The sequence below is a fragment of the Syngnathoides biaculeatus genome, chromosome 13 (assembly GCF_019802595.1).
Source record: "Syngnathoides biaculeatus isolate LvHL_M chromosome 13, ASM1980259v1, whole genome shotgun sequence".
Classification (NCBI taxonomy): domain Eukaryota; kingdom Metazoa; phylum Chordata; class Actinopteri; order Syngnathiformes; family Syngnathidae; genus Syngnathoides; species Syngnathoides biaculeatus.
Window position 1 is genome coordinate 1080336 of NC_084652.1, and position 18597 is coordinate 1098932.

Below are 18597 nucleotides of genomic sequence, written 5' to 3' on the forward strand. Positions count from 1 at the left end.
CACTGAGCCCCGGCAAAAAAAAAAAAAAAAAAAAGTCACACGGGAATTGACTGCGTGTTGAAGTTTAAGAAGACTGAGACAAAAATAGAACAGCAGAAATGACATCAGTGGCAGAAATAAGCGCTGGCTGGAAAATATGATACTGATTGTTATTGATTTAGGTTTGGAGCGTTTACTTTGATGGCTTTAATGCGATTGGCGTTAGAGTTGTTTCAACTGCCGCAGAGCGGTCGAAATTTTATTCAGCCGCTCTCTGTAGCGCTTATCGTGTTCTGGTCGCAGTATGTGGTTGAAAATTCCAAGTGGGGATTGTGAACATACGGTTGGTGATCCCATTGTGGGGAAAAAAAAAACAAAACAAAACTCAGAGGAACTGTTATTACAAGCCTCCCAAAATGAATTTATTTTCCACACACACATAACCGTACTGTGCCAACATTGACCTGTGAGGGCTAGTTTGGTGCCACCGGGAAAATAAATTAAATACTTAGAGAAGAATAAAAGGAGAAGCTAGGCTTAATCTTATAAATCTTTACTTATCATTCCATTTATGGCATCCGTAATTCATCCAAATTCGGTGTGGACATAATAATTTACAGCTGTAATATTAAGAGATGTCAACCAGTTATTCAGAAATTCATTTATTCTCTATTCTAAATCTTGGGAACGGAGCTCCGCTTTCGGTTCGGCACGCCACGGGAGTCGGACGAGATGCCAATTGGATGTGAAGCTTGAAAGACTTAACGTGATTAGCATCTCGCCATTGCCCTGGTGACCTCTGACGCAAGCAATAACTCAAAATAATGAGTTTGGGGCCAAACTGCTGACGAGGGACGATTCCGAGAGCCTTTTTGTATCGCACAAAGCAATCGAAGGTCTCGCCGGGGGGGTGGGGGGTGTCATTTTTATGGAGCCCGCCAGCATAAAAGAAATCAATCCACAGTTAGTATTTTACTCGCATCTGTCCATTTTGTTTTGATTTCCAGCCCGAATTCCTTCTTTTATTTACAATTTGAAAGGTTTAGTGCAGACCACTGATCAGGACTGTTGGGTCACCTGATCTTTCAGTTCATGATAAATGCAGTAAAGCCTCGGTTTTAGAACGTCCCCGTTTTCAAACAAATCAGTTTTCGAATGAAAATTTCAAGATTTTTTTTCTTCTGTTTTTCAACGAAAATCGGTACTCGAACGCCCAACAACCAGCGCACTTTTGTTATTCTGTATAACGCAGCCTCTATGCACATACGTGTTGCGGGAGTGTTGTTTTTCTTCTTATCAAGGACTAGCATATTAACCCCCAATCATGGCTCCAAAGAAGGCAAGTTGTTTAAATTATTCTGCAGTTTTGTTAATAAAAAAAAGTTTACAAGGCTGGGGGGGGGGGGGGTGAGTCGCTACAGATACGGCAATGCACTCCCAGCCTAGCGTACTCTACAACTAAAGCATACATTTTAAGCAAAAAATAAATATATTTCTTAAATTATTTTATAATATAAAATATTTAAACTTTACATGTATTCCTACTATGCAGTTTATTATCAGGAAAAGCTTTTAAAAATTTCTTTTAAAAGCCCATTTTTTTAGGCTTGGAACGCATTATTTCTTTTTCCATTCATGGTAATGAGAAACATCGATTCGGTTTTTTAACAGTTCACTTTTCAAACCTTTTTCTGGAACGGATTGTGGTCGAGAACCGACTCATTTCCTCCTCAATCTAATGAGACTGTCCGTCTCTTCTTGCAATTCTTGATAAATGTGTCCAGGCAGACAATCTATGAAAAGCCATAGTTTAAAAACTCAACTTGGTGGAGTCTCCCAGTCTGTTGCCCCCAATTCGGGGAATGAACTTCCTTTTACGCTATGGTACAAAAAAAAAAAAAGTAGTTGAAAACATTTGTGAAGCAAACATTTACATTTTAGAATTTTTCGATTTGCATTTTTCTCAAATTGTTTCCAAAATCTCGTCATTCGGTATAAAAATTGCTTACTCTTTATGAAGCACATTGAGAGTCCTCTGAAAGAAGTGTTGTCAAGAAAAGGAAGAACTAAAAAAAAAAAAAAGTCTTATTTCCAACACATATTTCCTTTGACTGTCCTTTAAAGCAAAACCACTTTTGTGTATTAACTGTCACCACGGTATGTGATTCACTTTTGTTGTCTAAGACTAAGAAATACAACTTTACACCCTTTGAAAGAGGTGCCTAGAACACATTTGAAAAAAGATGCATATTTAATATCATCATGTAGTGCATGCAGTGGGATGCAGCTGCTCTGCAATTGCAAAAGGTTATTTAAAACCTGAGAATACATCGTATACCCTGACTTTACTTTCTATTTATGGCTCACTTGATCAAAGAACAATTTGCGTATGTTTTTTTTTTTTTTTGTTTTTGTTTCCAATGTCAGGGATCATAGATTTTGCAACACAGTTTAATTAGCGGGACTATTTGTCCTCTGATTGATGCCCTCCCTGCGTTGTACCATTGCAAATCTACTTCATCACCGGTTGGGGGGAAAGAAAACCTTTCATCCGCTGGCTCCACCTCGCAACAACGCGAGCGAGGGTGCGCGGGACACAACAAGCGCTTTATTCTTTCCGGCGTGCTTCAAGTCAACAGTCTTCCACATACAAAAAAAAAAAAAAAAAAAAAAGCATCTCTTCAATCTGTGGTGGAAGAAAAAGGGAGGAGCGCAAAAACAGAAAAGAAGCAAAATCTGTTCTGACACTGGCGAAAGGAGTAAAAAAATTCAAAGCTTTTCCTGGATTTTTGTGTGACGACAACTGTCATTCACACATGGACGGAATGATTTTTTTTTCATTTTTATTTCTTTTTTTTTTTAGTTTTTTGTTTTGCATCGGACGCCTTCAGCTCTTTGTTTCATTAGATCTTAATCTCCCTCAGGAGCCGCACTTGTTCTTTCTGGGAAGAGATTTGCGAGCCTGAGCAGCGCAGGTTCCCGTCACCGCCGCTGGGAATTTTCACCACAAGCCGAACCGTTGAGAAGTCACATCGGGGTAGTAGTTGTAGTACGGCGAGCAAATATGGTTCACGACGGGGAGTCAAACTCCTCGCAAAACGACGGGAAGGAGCTCCAGAAGTCGAGCGATCAATCGCCGAAAACCATCACGGCAGCCTTCGTCATGAGGACCAAAGTCCACGGTTTGAAGTTTATCTTCTCGCCCCACAAGTCCAGGCTGCAGCGGGGGACCTGGGTCGTGGCCTTCTTGGTGTGCGTCGCACTCCTCCTCACCTGGTCCAGGAACAGAATCCTCTACCTTATGTCCTACCCCGTTGTGACAAAGATCTACATGGTTTGGGCTCACAACATGTCTTTCCCGGCCGTCACCTTCTGCAACAAGAACGTGTTCCGCGTGTCCGCTCTGACCAAGGATGACCTGTATCACAGCGGCTACTGGATGGACCTCATGTACGCCAACCGCACGGTGATGGAGCGGAGTCTGGCCATCCTGAAGGAGAACCACAAGCAGGGTCTGCTGAGCCTGCTGGACTTCGACGGCTACGTCCGGCCGCCGCACTACCGCGTCAACACCACCGAGATGATGGCTCGCCTCGGGCACCAGCTGGAGGACATGCTGCTGGAGTGCCGGTTCCGCGGTGAGACCTGCACCGCCAAGAACTTCAGCACTGTATGTAGATTAAAGTCTTTGTCGGGCATGTGCGTGTGTGAGTGTTCGTTCTCAAATGGTTTGGGTCCAGGGGAGAAGTTTCCATGTGCACCCCAAAAACACACTTAAGGTGACTTTGGGGGAAAAAAAATAAAATAAAATACAATAATAAATTCAAATTTTATTTAAAAAAAATGCTCTGAGAATTGTCATATTGTTCAAAATTTAAAACAATATTAAAGTCAAAGTTGCACTTCGTGAATGTCGTATTTTACCGCTAGTGGTTGAAAATGAATGAATAACTGATGTACCCCAATCACTTACAAAGGACTGGTGAACATTTCTATGGGAAATAATGGAGGAAAAAAATCAGTCCCTTTAAGGTTAAAGTGGATTTTTTTTTTTTAAGTAACTTAAGTAAGTAATTGTAGCATTTTTATCAATCATCTGAGTGTAAGAGCAAGTTAACCAGTGCTGATATGAAAACACCCAGTACCTCTACACTTAAAGTGTATGGAATGTGTAATTTCTAACGCAAATTATCTTATCTAGACGAAAATAAATGTTCAACTGTTTCCATAAAATGCATATCCTGTTCGATGTTTTTACCCCAAAATATGTGTTTATGAATTAAAGTCAGCGAACCTTGACCTAGTTTCTCTTAGCTGCAAAATGACTCATTTAGTGGGCGGACCTCTGATGTCGCAAAATCCGGAACAACCATAAACTGGGAGTCAATTGAAGAGTTTGTTTTCAAAACGAGACATGGGCATTTTTTTTCAGATTTACGAAACTCGCGCCAAAATTATCCAGCTCCGAATGGATAATTTTGACGCGAGTTTCGTAAATCTGAAAAAAATGCCTATGTCTCGTTTTGAAAACAAACTCTTCAATTGTATTTTAACCATTTAGTGGACAGGACATACCGGCTTTCAGCATAAAGTTTTGCGGTTCTGCTCATGGCATCTTGGGAAAATTGCGGCAAATGTGGGGTTTGGACGGGTCTGGGTACTGTCTGGTTATGGCATCAGTTTACCACGTGAAATTACATTTATGGTGGAGTAAGTTATGAGCCGCTATAGCTCTCAAATAAACGTGGCAACTTTTTAAATGGATTCATTAAAATCCTTATTTGTGAAAATATACCAACTTAGACTACATTATCGGCTTCTCTGTGTTTTGGTGCAGTAATAACCATTTTACGCGCAAAGTCGTCACCGCGGTTGTCGCGTACCAATTCACTAAATACACGGTGTTTGCATAATTTCAAAACAAGACCGAAAACTTCGTATATACATTCAGGATATCGAAGCACTTTACTATTTATCAGTTTATGACTTACTAAACCAAACAAGAACTTTACAAACGCTTACCGGGTGATATTTCCAAGACGATGGGCCTGACTGCTGTGTCGGCTTCTTCACGGCCAGCTACTTCCTCTGAATTCGAACGCGTGTGCTGTCTAACGTGCTCAAATGGATAAATTTTAACGCCTTCACGGGACCCTTCAGAATAATGTTCACCGCTCGAATTATCGGAAATTTCATCGGCGTTCTTCCAGTGTATTCCTACGGGATCCATGTTGTTGTCACAACGTCATAGGTCACGCCCCTAATCGGCTTTTTCCTCAACGTTTCCGTCCTTTTCCGGCGGATATAGCAAACTGCGATCATTTGTTGCAGAAAAATAAAAATGTTTCCTTCATAACGGATTTAAGATTCGCATTCAGCATAAAAACTGTATAATATTAGCAAAAAGGTGCACTGGGATCCTGACATACACTTAAAGTGACCAGCGTGTAATTAGTGACTCCACCGCATCTCACTTTTTTGAAAACAAAACTTTTGACATTTTACTGTTGATATCTGCCCTGCAACTGACTGGCGACCAGTTCAGGGTGTAGTCCGCCTTTCGCCCGAAGGTAGCTGGGATAGGCTCCATCTTTCCTGCAACCCTTGTGAGGATAAGTGGCTTGGATGACGACATGACATGACATGATGTGGATTCACACATACTGTCCAAGTTAGTTTCGCTCCCCGTATTTGCCTGCTTAAAACGGCAGCGTCGACGACAACCCGGCGGTTTTCCGGCTTTGGAGGTAGTGTCAGATCTTGTGAAATCGCAATAGAAATGAAATTGCAGCAGGTTCGCACGGGGGTTGTGTAGTTTAACACTCGACGCTCTCCTTTCCCGCTCTGTAGTGGCGAAAGCAATTTGTCACTCGTCCCACTTGATGTGCCGAAGCGCGGCGATATCCCGCTTAGATCTTCCGTGCAAAAGGCTCAGGCTGATAAATTTGTGCTTACACCACTTTAATCTACTCATAGAGCTCTCTTATGCCGTTTTTGCGGATCAGCGGAAGACTTGTTTTGCCTTAAATATATCTGAGCCCTGTTTGTGTAACTTCTTATGCTCGCTATGTCACCAGTCTGCAGTTTGATGGAGTCAAACTCGCATTCGGCTTTGTGATTATTGCTGAGGGTAAACGTAACCTGAGCGCAAACATTGCAATGAAATTACATCAAAAAAGAGCTTCAGGGACTATATAAATGTCTTCTCCTAATTAGAGCCTCTTTCCTCACATATTAATTCCCAGGAGAATAAACCATTTGAATCCAGTTGCGATTTGGAAGACGTTGCTGTGATGTATGAAGTAAAAAGCTCTCTGTGTGCATGTATAATGCGTGTAAAGCTTCTTTTGTAGTGATGTCAGTGTTGTGATCTGAGTCCTCTATCATGTGTAAAATTGGGGAGTTGCAGTCACTGTGATGCGCCCACGTGATAAAATTTGAAAACGTTGCTTAATTTGTGTAGTCTTGACCAATGTTCCCTCTAAGCTGCGCCACTGCGCAATTGCGCACTGGTCGCACACTCTCAGCGCACATGAAAACCGATCCAGTGTAGTGAACCACAGCCTGATGTCGGAAGCGCACGGTCTCTTATGAGCTGCTGCTCGGCCGACTTCTACTTCCTATTTTACCTGACGCCGCCCTCCTCCGCTCTTAAAGGGGTACACTCATAATTACAAACAAAACACACACTTGCAACTTTTATATCCGCGGGCATGACTGGCGGACCGCACCCGTAACTTTATATCTGCGGGCATGACTGACCAAATCCGTACATTTTTTAAAATGTGAGTGACTGGAGTTGGAAAAATGGTGAGGCTAGTAGTACTAAACTCCTGTTTCCATGCAATTTTCATATTGGACAGACAAAATAAGACTTCCAGCATGGATGCACATAGTCTTCCTCTCTCATCTTCTGCAAAAAAGTGTTTTTTTTTTTCTCACCATTAATTTTTTTTCCTCTAAACATTGGCTAACGTCTTGCATGTTGGTGGTTTGAATTCCAAGGGCTTGTTCAGATTTAGACATGTTTTTTTCATCTTGGTGGTACAGTTATTATTATTTTTTTTTTTAAAGTGATGTGCTTGACAGTGCTGCCTTTGTCACTGGGGCTGACAGCATGTTATGATATGAAACAATGGTTGGAAAACGGCCCTGTTGTTCCATATATTTTCACTATTGACGGCAATCCCTTTGGTTTATGGTTTAAGCTTTTTATTCCAATCCATGATAAAACAATTTAAAAAAACAAGTTTGCTTTTCCAACAATGTTAGATGATTGAAAATGAGTGTTGATTAATCAGGCATTCTAGCTGGGTCCTAATTAATCTTTTAGCTTCTACAATTAAACATCTGGGGCATTGTGAAAGGAGGGGGGAAAAAAAACCACACAAAGGCATGACTGACAGCCGCGGGTGGCATTGGTAATGCAGATGGTAATTCATACGTCAATTAGCTCATACTGTAATGCCATCAAAATGCATGTATTCATAAGACTGAATGGCTAATGTTTATTTTCATTTATGTTGCGCCGTACTTCACATGTAAAGCCATCATTTGTACTCTCCAGTGTCCACTTGAAAACCGTGTGGCTCTTACGGTGGCTTGAAATAAGATTGCTCGTTGCCATGGAGACCATTATCCCTCACATGAGCGCTGCGCGTTTCAGTGGAGCAGCCGGGACGCGGCGTCGTGTTGTGGGGAAATCTAGCATCAGTGCCGATGATGCTTTTCTGATCAAACTGATTGTTTGCATTGAGCTCCATGTTGATACCAGAATGCTGTGGTAATACTGTACAAATATATGACTTTATGTATGTATTGGATTTAAAGGTCAAGTGTCATGCCTATAAACATTCTCCAATTTTGTCATGAAAAATACATATAACATTATTCACTTCAATGTCTACACGAAAAAAATAAATATGAGCGGAGAGCGCGTCATCCATGCGCAAAGTTGCGGAAGTCTCATTCGACATCCAGCTGGTCGCCATATTGGCTTCATCTACTGCCCGTGACATCACATGGGGACATTCGCCATTGAAAACCTACTATGGGAGACAAACACGCCCCTTCTGACACGGAAGCTCTTTTCGAAGAAGAGAATCTCACAACCAAGTGAAGTGACCAGGACAATATTACCCTATCGTTTCAAGCCATATTTAGATGATATGCGGATCACGGCCAAACCGCATGCGGCCAAACCACCTCTCTGGCCGATCCAACGGCGCCCGCGAGCGACGACGACGCCGGCGCCACGGCCAAACTGCCTCCCCGCCCGTTCCTCATCTCTGCCACGGCCTGCGATCATGGCTTCGGCCGGGGTGGCACATCGACACATTTAGCACCCCCTGACTTACGGATTACGTCCCCCGCGCCCCCGTGAGAAGCTCTCATGCTTCGCACCCGTGCAATCCATTTTTCGCAACGAACCGGGTCTTTTGGAAAAGTATGAAGAGCGAATCCATCCTCCCGAGTGTTCGAGCAATGTCCAGCAATACGACGAGCCGGCATTTTGGCTAACACGAAGGAACAACGAGCTACCTTCCAGCACGTAAAACTAGTATAAACAGACGAGACCGCTTGAGTGCGCTACTCCCCTGTTCATCACTTCCTGCTTCTTCTCGATAACAAATCCCTCGAGAGGATTTTCATGGCGGGAGTTACAAAAAGCCATATACTTCAAAATCATGATTTGTGGTGGAAAAAATGGAGGGGTCATGACAGTGGACCTTTAAGGGGCTTTATAGTTAAACCTAAGCATATTCTACTTCAGATGCTTTATAGTTTCCCCTCCAAAGTCGCTGCAGGTTTTCATCGTGCGTAAAAATGCATGAATATTGATTGAGCCGTCAGCGTTTCACTCTTGATTCCAATTGAAAGAGTTGGATTTCATCAAGCCCGCCGACCGCATCCAAAACACCAGCCTTTCTCACGCTAACAAAATCCGAACAGAGAAGTGAATTCTAAATGGCAATTCCGTTTATTAGTATGCACATTTATTTGTAAGCATTCGCTGGAGTGGCGGGAGAATACGGCGCCAGGATTGTCGAGTTATTTGTTGCAGACATTGAGGCAACGCTTTGCTGCATTCATTAAAGCAGACCTGAAATTTTTAAAAAAGCCTTCTGCGGGAATGACACCTCAATCTTTAATTAGCGTCAAAACATGTAAGTATCGTCTAACGACTTACTTGAGTTTGTTTGTGAGCTTTGGCTCGCTCGTCTCTTGTTTAATCAGAAGCAAATGGGCCCTCCCGTGGGAAATTTGGAGGGGGCAACGGATGCGAAGCGGTTCCGTCGAGTTCATTATGATTTCATTTTTGACAACTTAAAATGAGAATATATTAGCTTATTGAAATGAATGGAGTTTTTTTGTGTTTGTTTTCATATCTTTTGTACAGACCTCATGGCCTAGGTTGTCCTCCTAATTCACTGTAATTTTCTTTTTCTTTTGTTGTTTTTAAACAGATCTACACACGCTACGGGAAATGCTACACGTTCAACTCGGGGCAAGACGGCAACCCCCTGCTGACCACCTTGAAAGGAGGCACGGGGAACGGCTTGGAGATCATGCTGGACATTCAGCAGGATGAATACCTTCCAGTCTGGGGGGAAACAGGTTGGTGCGCTTGTTTTTGAACACGGTCAATCATTAGGAGCGTCTGGGGAGTAAAATGATCAATACTCACCCCGCGCTGTATCGCGCAGTTTCACACGCGGATGAAATCTTCAGCTTCCCCACACACTCTTTTGACATAATATAAATATACCGTCAGTACAGAAAAATATGCAGCAGCTGAAATAAATGAACTTCTACTGAAAACTTCTTTTTTTTTTTCGATATTATGCCCGAGAGCAGTTGCAGTATTTACTCAACTGCAGATGAGGCAGGAACCTTTGTTAGAGGATTTATCACTCGTAGATTACATTATATCGACCCGTTCATTATCCAAGTGGCTTATCCTCACAAGGGTCTCGAGAGAGTCAGACCTATCCCAGCTAGCGTTGGCCTCACAGTTCTGAGGTCCCGGGTTCAATCCCAGACCCCAGGGAGTGTAGTTTGGATGTTCTCGCCGTACCTGCGTGGGTTTTCTCCGGGCACTCCGGTTTCCTCCCACATTCCAAAAACATGCAACATTAAAACCCATTTGTGGACGGCGTCCCATTTTTGGGACATCGTGATTTTCACACATCATATCCTTCAGTGAATCAAAATATTTAAGTGTTTTAATCGGAAGCCATGATTTGGTATCAGAAAAGGATAGCGCTTCAGTCAAAGTTAGCACGGAGTTATTTCCCTTTCCTTCCTGGCCCAACATGGCTGCCTCAAGTACACATGGAGTGTTTTTCCAAGAGAAGAAAGGGAGAAAGGTCAGTATGCAACCAAGTTTGTCTTCAAAATGCTAATCTATCAGTGTTATTAATGCGTAAGTGTCGTTCCAGAATAAGAATTAATTAATAAACTCTTAATATCTCTAATATGTACCATTTCACAGAACTGATATACCAGTCCCAGTTTTGGGACATTGCCCGCGAGAGGGTACATCTTTTTTGCCCTTTGTTTTATGCGTGAAACGAAAAAGAAGTGTTATTTCCTTGATTGTGACCTGTTAGGAGACTTTTATCTCAATAAGGCAAAGAATTGCCACCCTGCCCATGAATGGTTTAATTGGACACTAAATTGTCCCGAGGTGTGATTGTGAGTGTGGCTGTTTGTCTCTGTGTGCCCTGCGATTGGCTGCCAACCAGTTCAGGGTGTACCTCGCCTCCTGCCCGTTGACAGCAGGGATAGGCTACAGCACTCTGCACAACCCTCGTCAGGATAAGCGAGCGGCTAAGAAAATGGATGGACGGATACAGCATGTCAAGCCAAAACGGCGTTTAGGGCAACATAAAGATAACTTCTGGTGAAACGTCGCCAAATGATATGAGTCACGGAACTCAGTACAACATTCGGCATGACTCGTCTCACTCTAATCAATCCGAGGGAGTGTTTGGGTTCTGCTGTTTGGTTAGCACCAGAGTTCAAAGGAGCTCCGCAGGGGACCTTTTACTGTAATATCCCTGTGTGAACAAAAGCCTCTGAAATGCGATAGAGTAATTACCGTCGCTACACAGATCATAGACCCGGCAACTAATTGAGGCAAGGTGTCTGTTCGATGGATAGCCACTATTTGAGGAAGTAATGGAAGGGGATATCGCTACAAAACAGGAGCATGACAGAGGGGCCAACGTAGTATGAATAATGCAATAGTGAGTTTGCAGCAAGTCTTATACATGTATTGAAGCCCGCGAGACTGCGCAGATTCTTGAACCGGATGGCATAAATCTAACGTGTGATCTTGGCTTCCAGCGCAGTGTCCTGCGGCATCCCAGCCAGTGAACGGAAAAGGAAAAAATAACAACGACAAAAAAAAAGAAAACAATCCCACACACACACAAAAAAATTTTTAAAATGTTTCCACAGGCAAGTCGGGCTTTATAAATGTGTGGCGTGCTGTATGTACATCCACAGATGAGACCTCCTACGAAGCGGGAATCAAGGTTCAGATCCACAGCCAGGACGAGCCGCCCTTCATTGACCAGCTGGGATTTGGCGTGGCCCCCGGTTTTCAAACTTTTGTGTCATGTCAGCAGCAACTGGTACCCCATTGTTACCGCGCCCATGACCATCAAGCGCCGCCGCGCCCCGCCACCTCCCCCCACCGCTTTGTTTACGTGTCGGTCCTGCAAAACTCTAACCCCACTTCGTGAGAGCAAAATCTGATCAAAATCCATTTCAGTGCTACCAATTTGATAAGCCTCATTATCACTGCGAAAAGCTACGTCGTACTTCAGTTGTTGTTCCTTGATTTATTATTATTCTTTTTTCCCCATCTCTATTTTTAGATAGAGTACAAGAGAATCAACAAAAGCAACAGACTGAATGCGGTCAGCAGAAAAGATCTTTTCCCGATTATAAACAAGCTTAATTGAGCGCTCACTTCAGTGCGATTGTTTAGACAACATGAACGTGCAAGTGAGAAATCATAATTTCGTCTGCTTGTTAAAACGACGGCTTTAAAAGTCGATCTCGTGACTACATGACCGTAAAGGAATTAAAAGTGACTTCATCTATTTTAGTTTCAAAGCGTCGCTGTCTTAAGAAAAAAGGTCGTACCTGGACACGTTAGCGCCGTGTGTGCCGCCACCGAGAGCCACAAGGCCGCGTTCTCAGGTGTCGGGTTGTTATGCCAACGCATCGTAGCGCCGAGTAAGTAAGTAACAAACTTCACAAAGGCTTTTTTTTTTTTTTTTTTTTTTTTTTTAGACGAGCTTTAACGAGCGTCCGCGGCAGCGTTCAAAGCTCTGCAGGCTATCTGCGTCAGACTGGCAGAATTTTTCAAACATTGCGCCTCACGTTGAATTTGAACATCAAGCCCGCTGACAGCTGCCTTCAAAAGCGCTCTTCGCGCCGGCGCCACGCTGTGACGGGAAACGCTGACATTTCAGTCTTTCCGTGGCCTCTCACCGCTTTTAGTGAAAGATGAAAAATGACTCGGCACAAATGACAAAAGCCATCAGTCAGCCGCCGCTCCGACTGTAGCAGTCATTAACTGTTTTACGTTTCACGCCGTGTTTGCGTTTTGTCTTCACAAGCCAAGTTCGAAATTTTCAATTGATTTTGCTCCTGAAGATTGGCAAAAAAAAAAAAAAAAAAAAAAAGAATACAATACATGAGCATGCAAGACAACTAACTTTGTCTGGTTAAGCAGAATAACATGGGATGACTGAGGCCGATTTTCCACGTACACCTGGACACCGCGAACATGGGAAAGCTGTCACCGCTCTCTCCCTCTTTCTCTCTCTCCTGTTCTTTTACTTTGTAACAAGGTTCTCCCAATGTGAAACCTCATTCAGTCATTTGCAAGAATGAAATAATGTGCGCTGGTAATCAATGGAAAGACCCAAAACAAGCGCACAGGGATTGTCAATTAGAATCATGACAGCAGCCCACTAATGTGAAGGCTAAAAGAGGCGTTCACTGCCTAAACCAGGGCTGCTCAATGCGTAGATCGATCGTGGGATGGCGGAAAAAAAAAAGATGTCAGCCAATGTTTTGTCTAAACTGCGCGCGTGCGCAATTGTGCACCGCTGATGCAGTCTCTTCACAGACATTCTGCATTGTGCGCAAAAATAATAATAATCCAATGCAAACTCAAAGTATAACATACAGCTATTCAGTTTGTGGCATTTTGCAATGTGATTCAACGAGTGAGGGATGACTGGTCGTTACATCCAATGGCACAATTCACATACGTACTGTAAAAAAATGAAAAGAAGATGCCACTGTTATCTTTAAGGCAGCACACGGAACTTTCTCCAACAACTCTCTTTTTCCTAGTTTACCTTACAGCCCCTCCCCCCGCCGCTCTTAAAGATGTACACTCATGATTACACATTTACAGTAGCTACGCAACCCATTGATGTGTTTTAGAACGACAGCGTCCACCACCGCCGCTTTAGTTAGCAACACAGTCTGGGCAACGTAGAGCAAAGACGAGCTAGACATGCTGCTTATGTTTACTTCCGATATTAATGGAGAAAGTTAAGGAAGAAATGCTGTTGTTTTAAAATGCAATGACTGTCGGAGTTTGTGAATAATGGAAGAAAAAGTAGACGATATTTAATCTTTTCAGAGTGGGAAAGGTCTGGTCTGAAGCCAAAGTAGAAAGTGCAAGTGCAGGATGAGATGGTATGTCATTTTCAAATTCCACCTTGGCACAGCCTGATCCAAGATGAAAGCAAAAACAATACAGTGCACAAAAAGCTAATTCTGTGTTTTAAATATAGGAGGAAACATAAGATTAACCTTAAAACGGTTTGGGCCAAAACCCCCGCCCCCGTCGTCAGTAGCTCGCAAGAGGCTGGCTGCTTGAAAAGTAGATCTTGGGGTAAAAATGTCTGGGCACCCCTGACCTAAACGATCGGTCGCATTCATCGAAGTATGGCTGAAATTTGTGTTTGCCTAACTGCGCAGGCCATTTTTTGGAGAAGCATTTTTGTGAGCTTGAAGCCGCTGAAGATTTCAGTCACGTCGAATGTTCACCCTCCAGGTCTCGATGACTTTTGATTGTACTCCCGATTGAGCCACTTTTGGGGCTGGAAAAATGGCTGAATGACATTTCAACAGCACCATTACAGCATTTCTCAGGTTTCAAGAAGCTGTTTTGTTGTCGCAGTACGATTCTACCAGGCTGGCTCGGCAGCTTTTCTTTCTTTTTTTTTTTTTTTTCCGATGTCTTGCCTGAGCTTTTAACCGTTTTACTGTTAATGACGCGGGCTGTATATCCCCTCACCCCCTCGCCCAGATGAGACGTCGTATGAGGCCGGCATAAAGGTACAGCTTCACGCTCAGTCTGAGCCTCCTTTCCTCCACCAGCTGGGCTTCGGGGTGGCCCCTGGCTTCCAAACCTTTGTTTCCACCCAAGAGCAGAGGGTAGCGTACAGTCACACTATGTTTGTCTGGGCTTGCTGCATGCCACAATGTCCGTCGGTGATCTACCCTGCGCTCCCCCCCAGTCCCTGAGAGGTGAAGTCAAACACCCCCTTCCTTCCCTGTGTGTGTGTGGCTGTGGCAACAACATGCAACATCTGGATTGCCTGCCATCTTGACTGGATGTTGGTTTAAAACATTCCAGCTTCAGGCCTTCATTTTAGCTGGCTTCGCTTTTGTTTTGCTTTTATGTGTCTTAGCTTTTGATCCATCACCTTGCCCCCGTTTTAATGTCATCTCGAGAGGACAGTGTCACGCTCTTCATTGGGTTTTTATTGCCCGTCACGGCTCTGGTATCAGTTCAAAGTCTAATTTATATTGGGTGTGGATTTTTTTCTGGTTATACTAGTGGAAAAAAAAAATCCTTCATCTTCATTCCCCACCAAGGAGCTCATGCAGCAACGGTCCACTCCGATACCAAAAGAAATGTGCCCTTTGCCACTCGTTTTTTTTTTTTTTTTTTAAAGATACAGTGAAGAAAATAAGTATATGAACACCCTGCTATCTTGCAAGTTTTCTCACTTAGAAATCATGGAGGGGTCTGAAATTCTCATCGTAGGTCCATGTCCACTGTGAGAGACAGAATCTAAAAAGAAAAATCCAGAAATCACAATGTATGATTTTTTTTTTTTACGATTTATTTGTGTGATACAGCTGCAAATAAGTATTTGAACACCTGAGAAAACCAATGTTAATATTTGGTACAGTAGCCTTTGTTTGCAATTACAGAGGTCAAACATTTCCTGTAGTTGTTCACCAGGTTTGCACACACTGCAGGAGGGATTTTGGCCCACTCCTACACACAGATCTTCTCTAGATCAGACAGGCTTCTGGGCTGTCGCTGAGAAACACGGAGTTCAGCTCCCTCCAGAAGATTTTCTATTGGGTTTAGGTCTGGAGACTGGGTAGGCCACGCCAGAACCTTGATATGCTTCTTACGGAGCCACTCCTTGGTTTTCCTGGCTCTGTCCTTCGGGTCTTTGTCGTGTTGATTAGACCCAGCCGCGACCCATCTTCAATGCTCTGCCTGACGGAAAGAGGTTGTTTCCCAAAATCTCCCAATACATGACCGCGGTCATCCTCTCCTTAATACGGTGCAGTCGTCCTGTCACATGTGCAGAACCCCCCCCAAAAGCATAATACCACCACCCCTATGCTTCACAGTGGGGATGGTGTTCTTGGGATGGAACTCATCATTTGTCTTCCTCTAAACACAGTTAGTGGAATTATGACCAAAAAGTTCCACTTTGGTCTCACCTGACCACAAAACGTTCTCCCATGACTCCTCTGTATCATCCAAATGGTCATTGGCAAACTTAAGACGGGCCTTGACATGTGCTGGTTTAAGCAGGGGAACCTTCCGTGCCATGCGTGATTTCAAACCATGACAGTCACCTTGGAAACGGTGGTCCCAACTCTTTTCAGATCCTGTCGTGTAGTCCTGGGCTGATTCCTCACCTTTCTAAGGATCACTGAGACCCTTCGAGGTGATATCTTGCATCCACGCTGATTGAGATTGACTGTCATGTTTAGCTTCTTCCATTTTCCAATGATTGCTCCAACAGTGGACCTTTTTTCACCAAGCTGCTTGGCAATTTTCCCACAGCCCTTTCCAGCCGTGTGGAGTTCTACAATTTTGTCTCTGGTCTCTTTGGACAGCTCTTTGGTCTTGGTTTGAGTTTTACTGATTCTACCGTGTGGACTGGTGTCTTTTTGCAACAAACAACCTCACCCAGGTGCATCTGATTCAGGATAATACCTGGAGTGGAGGTGGACTTTTAAAATTTCAGACCCCTCCATGATTTCTAAGTGGGGGAACTTGCAATATCGCAGGATGTTCAAATGCTCATTTTGTTCACAGTTTTTGGTAAGACTTAAGTGAACAGTTGCACGGTGTTGTTTTACAGCCCTAAATGTGTCCAATTACATTGGTGGATACCAATTTAATATTCCTTGGCATAAAAGTAATGGCTCGCACTTCAGTGTTAACGTTCCCTTTTCCCCTCCGAGACCGTTCAGCAGCTCGTTAGCGTCGGCACGTTTCACCGTTTAATGCTTTGCGCTGGGAAATCTCATCTAGCTAGTCAGCGGGATCGGCTTTAGTGGCGAAGGAGATTGAGTGGGACGTTCGCTTTTATATTAATATTGATTGCGATGAGCTTTGTGTCATGCCCGTCAAGTCAAGTTCTCGTGTACGGGTGTGACCTGTGCACTGTTCAGTCTCTCTCTCTTTCTCCATCTCTCTCTCGGACTCTCTCAGGATCGTTTTGTTGTTATCTAAATTTGTCTTCTGGTTGTGGTGTCCAGTGTGATCCAGTCTATATTCCCACGTTACTCTGCTTCCTCCTACAACGGGACTCGACCTGCATCCTTAATGTTCCGCATGACGTCTGCTTGCTGCCGATCGAAAATGTTTGTGTGACTGAGCATCGTGTTGTTGTTTTTGTTTTTCAATTTTCTTTTTGGACTGTGTGTTGGGTTTTAAAGCAGGCTTTTGTTGATTTGGACGTGAGTGGTGTCGCTCGTTCCCACTCGGTCGAGCAATCCACTTGTTTTTTTTTTTTTTTTTTTTTTTTCTCTCAGCTTCAGTACCTCCCCCCACCCTGGGGAGACTGCAAGTCGACTCCCATCGACTCCGAGTACTTCTCCACGTACAGCATCACCGCCTGCCGCATCGACTGCGAAACCCGCTACCTGCTGGAAAACTGCAACTGCAGAATGGTCCACATGCCGGGTAGGGAGTCGGGAAAACTTTTGCGTGTCGGCGTCGCCGCTCCGTGCGTAAGTGTGACGTTCTTACAACACAGGAACCTCCACAGTGTGCACACCCGAACAGTACAAGGACTGCGCTGATCCGGCTTTAGGTGAGCGCGCGCACACGCCGCACTTTCAAAGTCACGACTCCTGTAATATCAGCGTAACCTTTTGAAAGACTTTAAGCTCGTGAAATGAACGTTTATTGATGGGTTGCGTTTTCTCGAATAATGGCCTCCAAGTGCCAGATGTTTATTTGAGTGGCCTATAAATGCCGGATGGGTGCAGATTGGCAGAAAATTGCGAAGGAGGAGAACGAAAGTAATCATTTCAACACTGTGACAAATGTTCATAGTTTCCTATCTCGTCCACGTGAAAGGCAGCAACATGTGCCACTACACAACCTCAAAATGTCCTGATGACTGGACATATTTATATGAAAAACACTTGACAATCTTCTTTTCCATTCCTTTCCCTCACAACATCCATCAACCTTTTCTTTGGTCTTCCTCTCGCTCTCTCTTCCTTGGCAGCTCCATCCTTACAATCCTCCTACCAATTTACTCACTCTCTCACCTCTGGACAGGTCCAAACCATCCAAGTCTGGTCTCTCTTATCTTGTGTCCAATACATTCAACTTTGGCTGTCCCTCTAATGAGCTCATTTCTAATCCTATCCAGCCTGTTCACGCCGAGCGAGAACCTCAACATTTTCATTTCTGCTACCCCCAGTTCCACAAGTGAGGCATTTTATTTATTTTTTTTTTTTTTGGGGGGGGGTAATCAGCAACAGCTGCAATTTAAGTCACAGCTTCTGTCACGGCGGAGGCCATTATTTGAGGGAATAGGCTATTTATTGTATGCTCACTGATCTGAAGTCAAAAGCCCACAAGAGCCCCCGTTTGACCCCTCCCGGTTTAGCTTCAGTCATTATTTGCTTTCATGGAAAGTGAACGATGGCAGCGACTGCAAACTCTCCTGATGTGTGCTAAGATTATTTTTAGCGCAGAGCGCACGCGCAGCGTGCAGATTTGTTTCTCCGCAGCGATGCCGAGGTGTTTGACGGACTTTGATCATCCACAGACTTTTTGGTAGAGAAAGACAACGATTACTGTGTGTGTCAGACCCCCTGCAACATGACTCGCTATGGCAAGGAGCTGTCCATGGTTAAGATCCCCAGTAAGGCGTCCGCTAAGTATCTGGCTAAGAAATTCAACAAAACCGAGCAGTATATCGGGTGAGTATGACTTAGCACTCGTAGTCGGATACACTCGATCAGTGGTTCTCAAACCTTTTACAGTAATACTAAATACCACCACAATGAATAACT

The 18597-nt window shown here is 43.8% G+C and overlaps 1 protein-coding gene across 4 annotated transcripts in view; it reads left to right on the plus strand.

Annotated features, from left to right (window-relative positions):
• Positions 1-18597, plus strand: part of asic1c (acid-sensing (proton-gated) ion channel 1c) — a 69399-nt gene that overhangs the window by 42053 nt on the left and 8749 nt on the right. For 3 of the 4 annotated variants that reach the window (XM_061838676.1, XM_061838677.1, XM_061838675.1), the window contains exons 2-6: positions 9447-9597; positions 11494-11621; positions 17098-17248; positions 17322-17378; positions 18351-18504. In XM_061838676.1, the coding sequence (XP_061694660.1) occupies positions 9447-9597; positions 11494-11621; positions 17098-17248; positions 17322-17378; positions 18351-18504 (641 nt within the window). Of the gene's footprint in view, positions 1-2769; positions 3650-9446; positions 9598-11493; positions 11622-17097; positions 17249-17321; positions 17379-18350; positions 18505-18597 lie in introns of those variants that run through there. The other variant, XM_061838678.1, reaches the window with a different exon arrangement.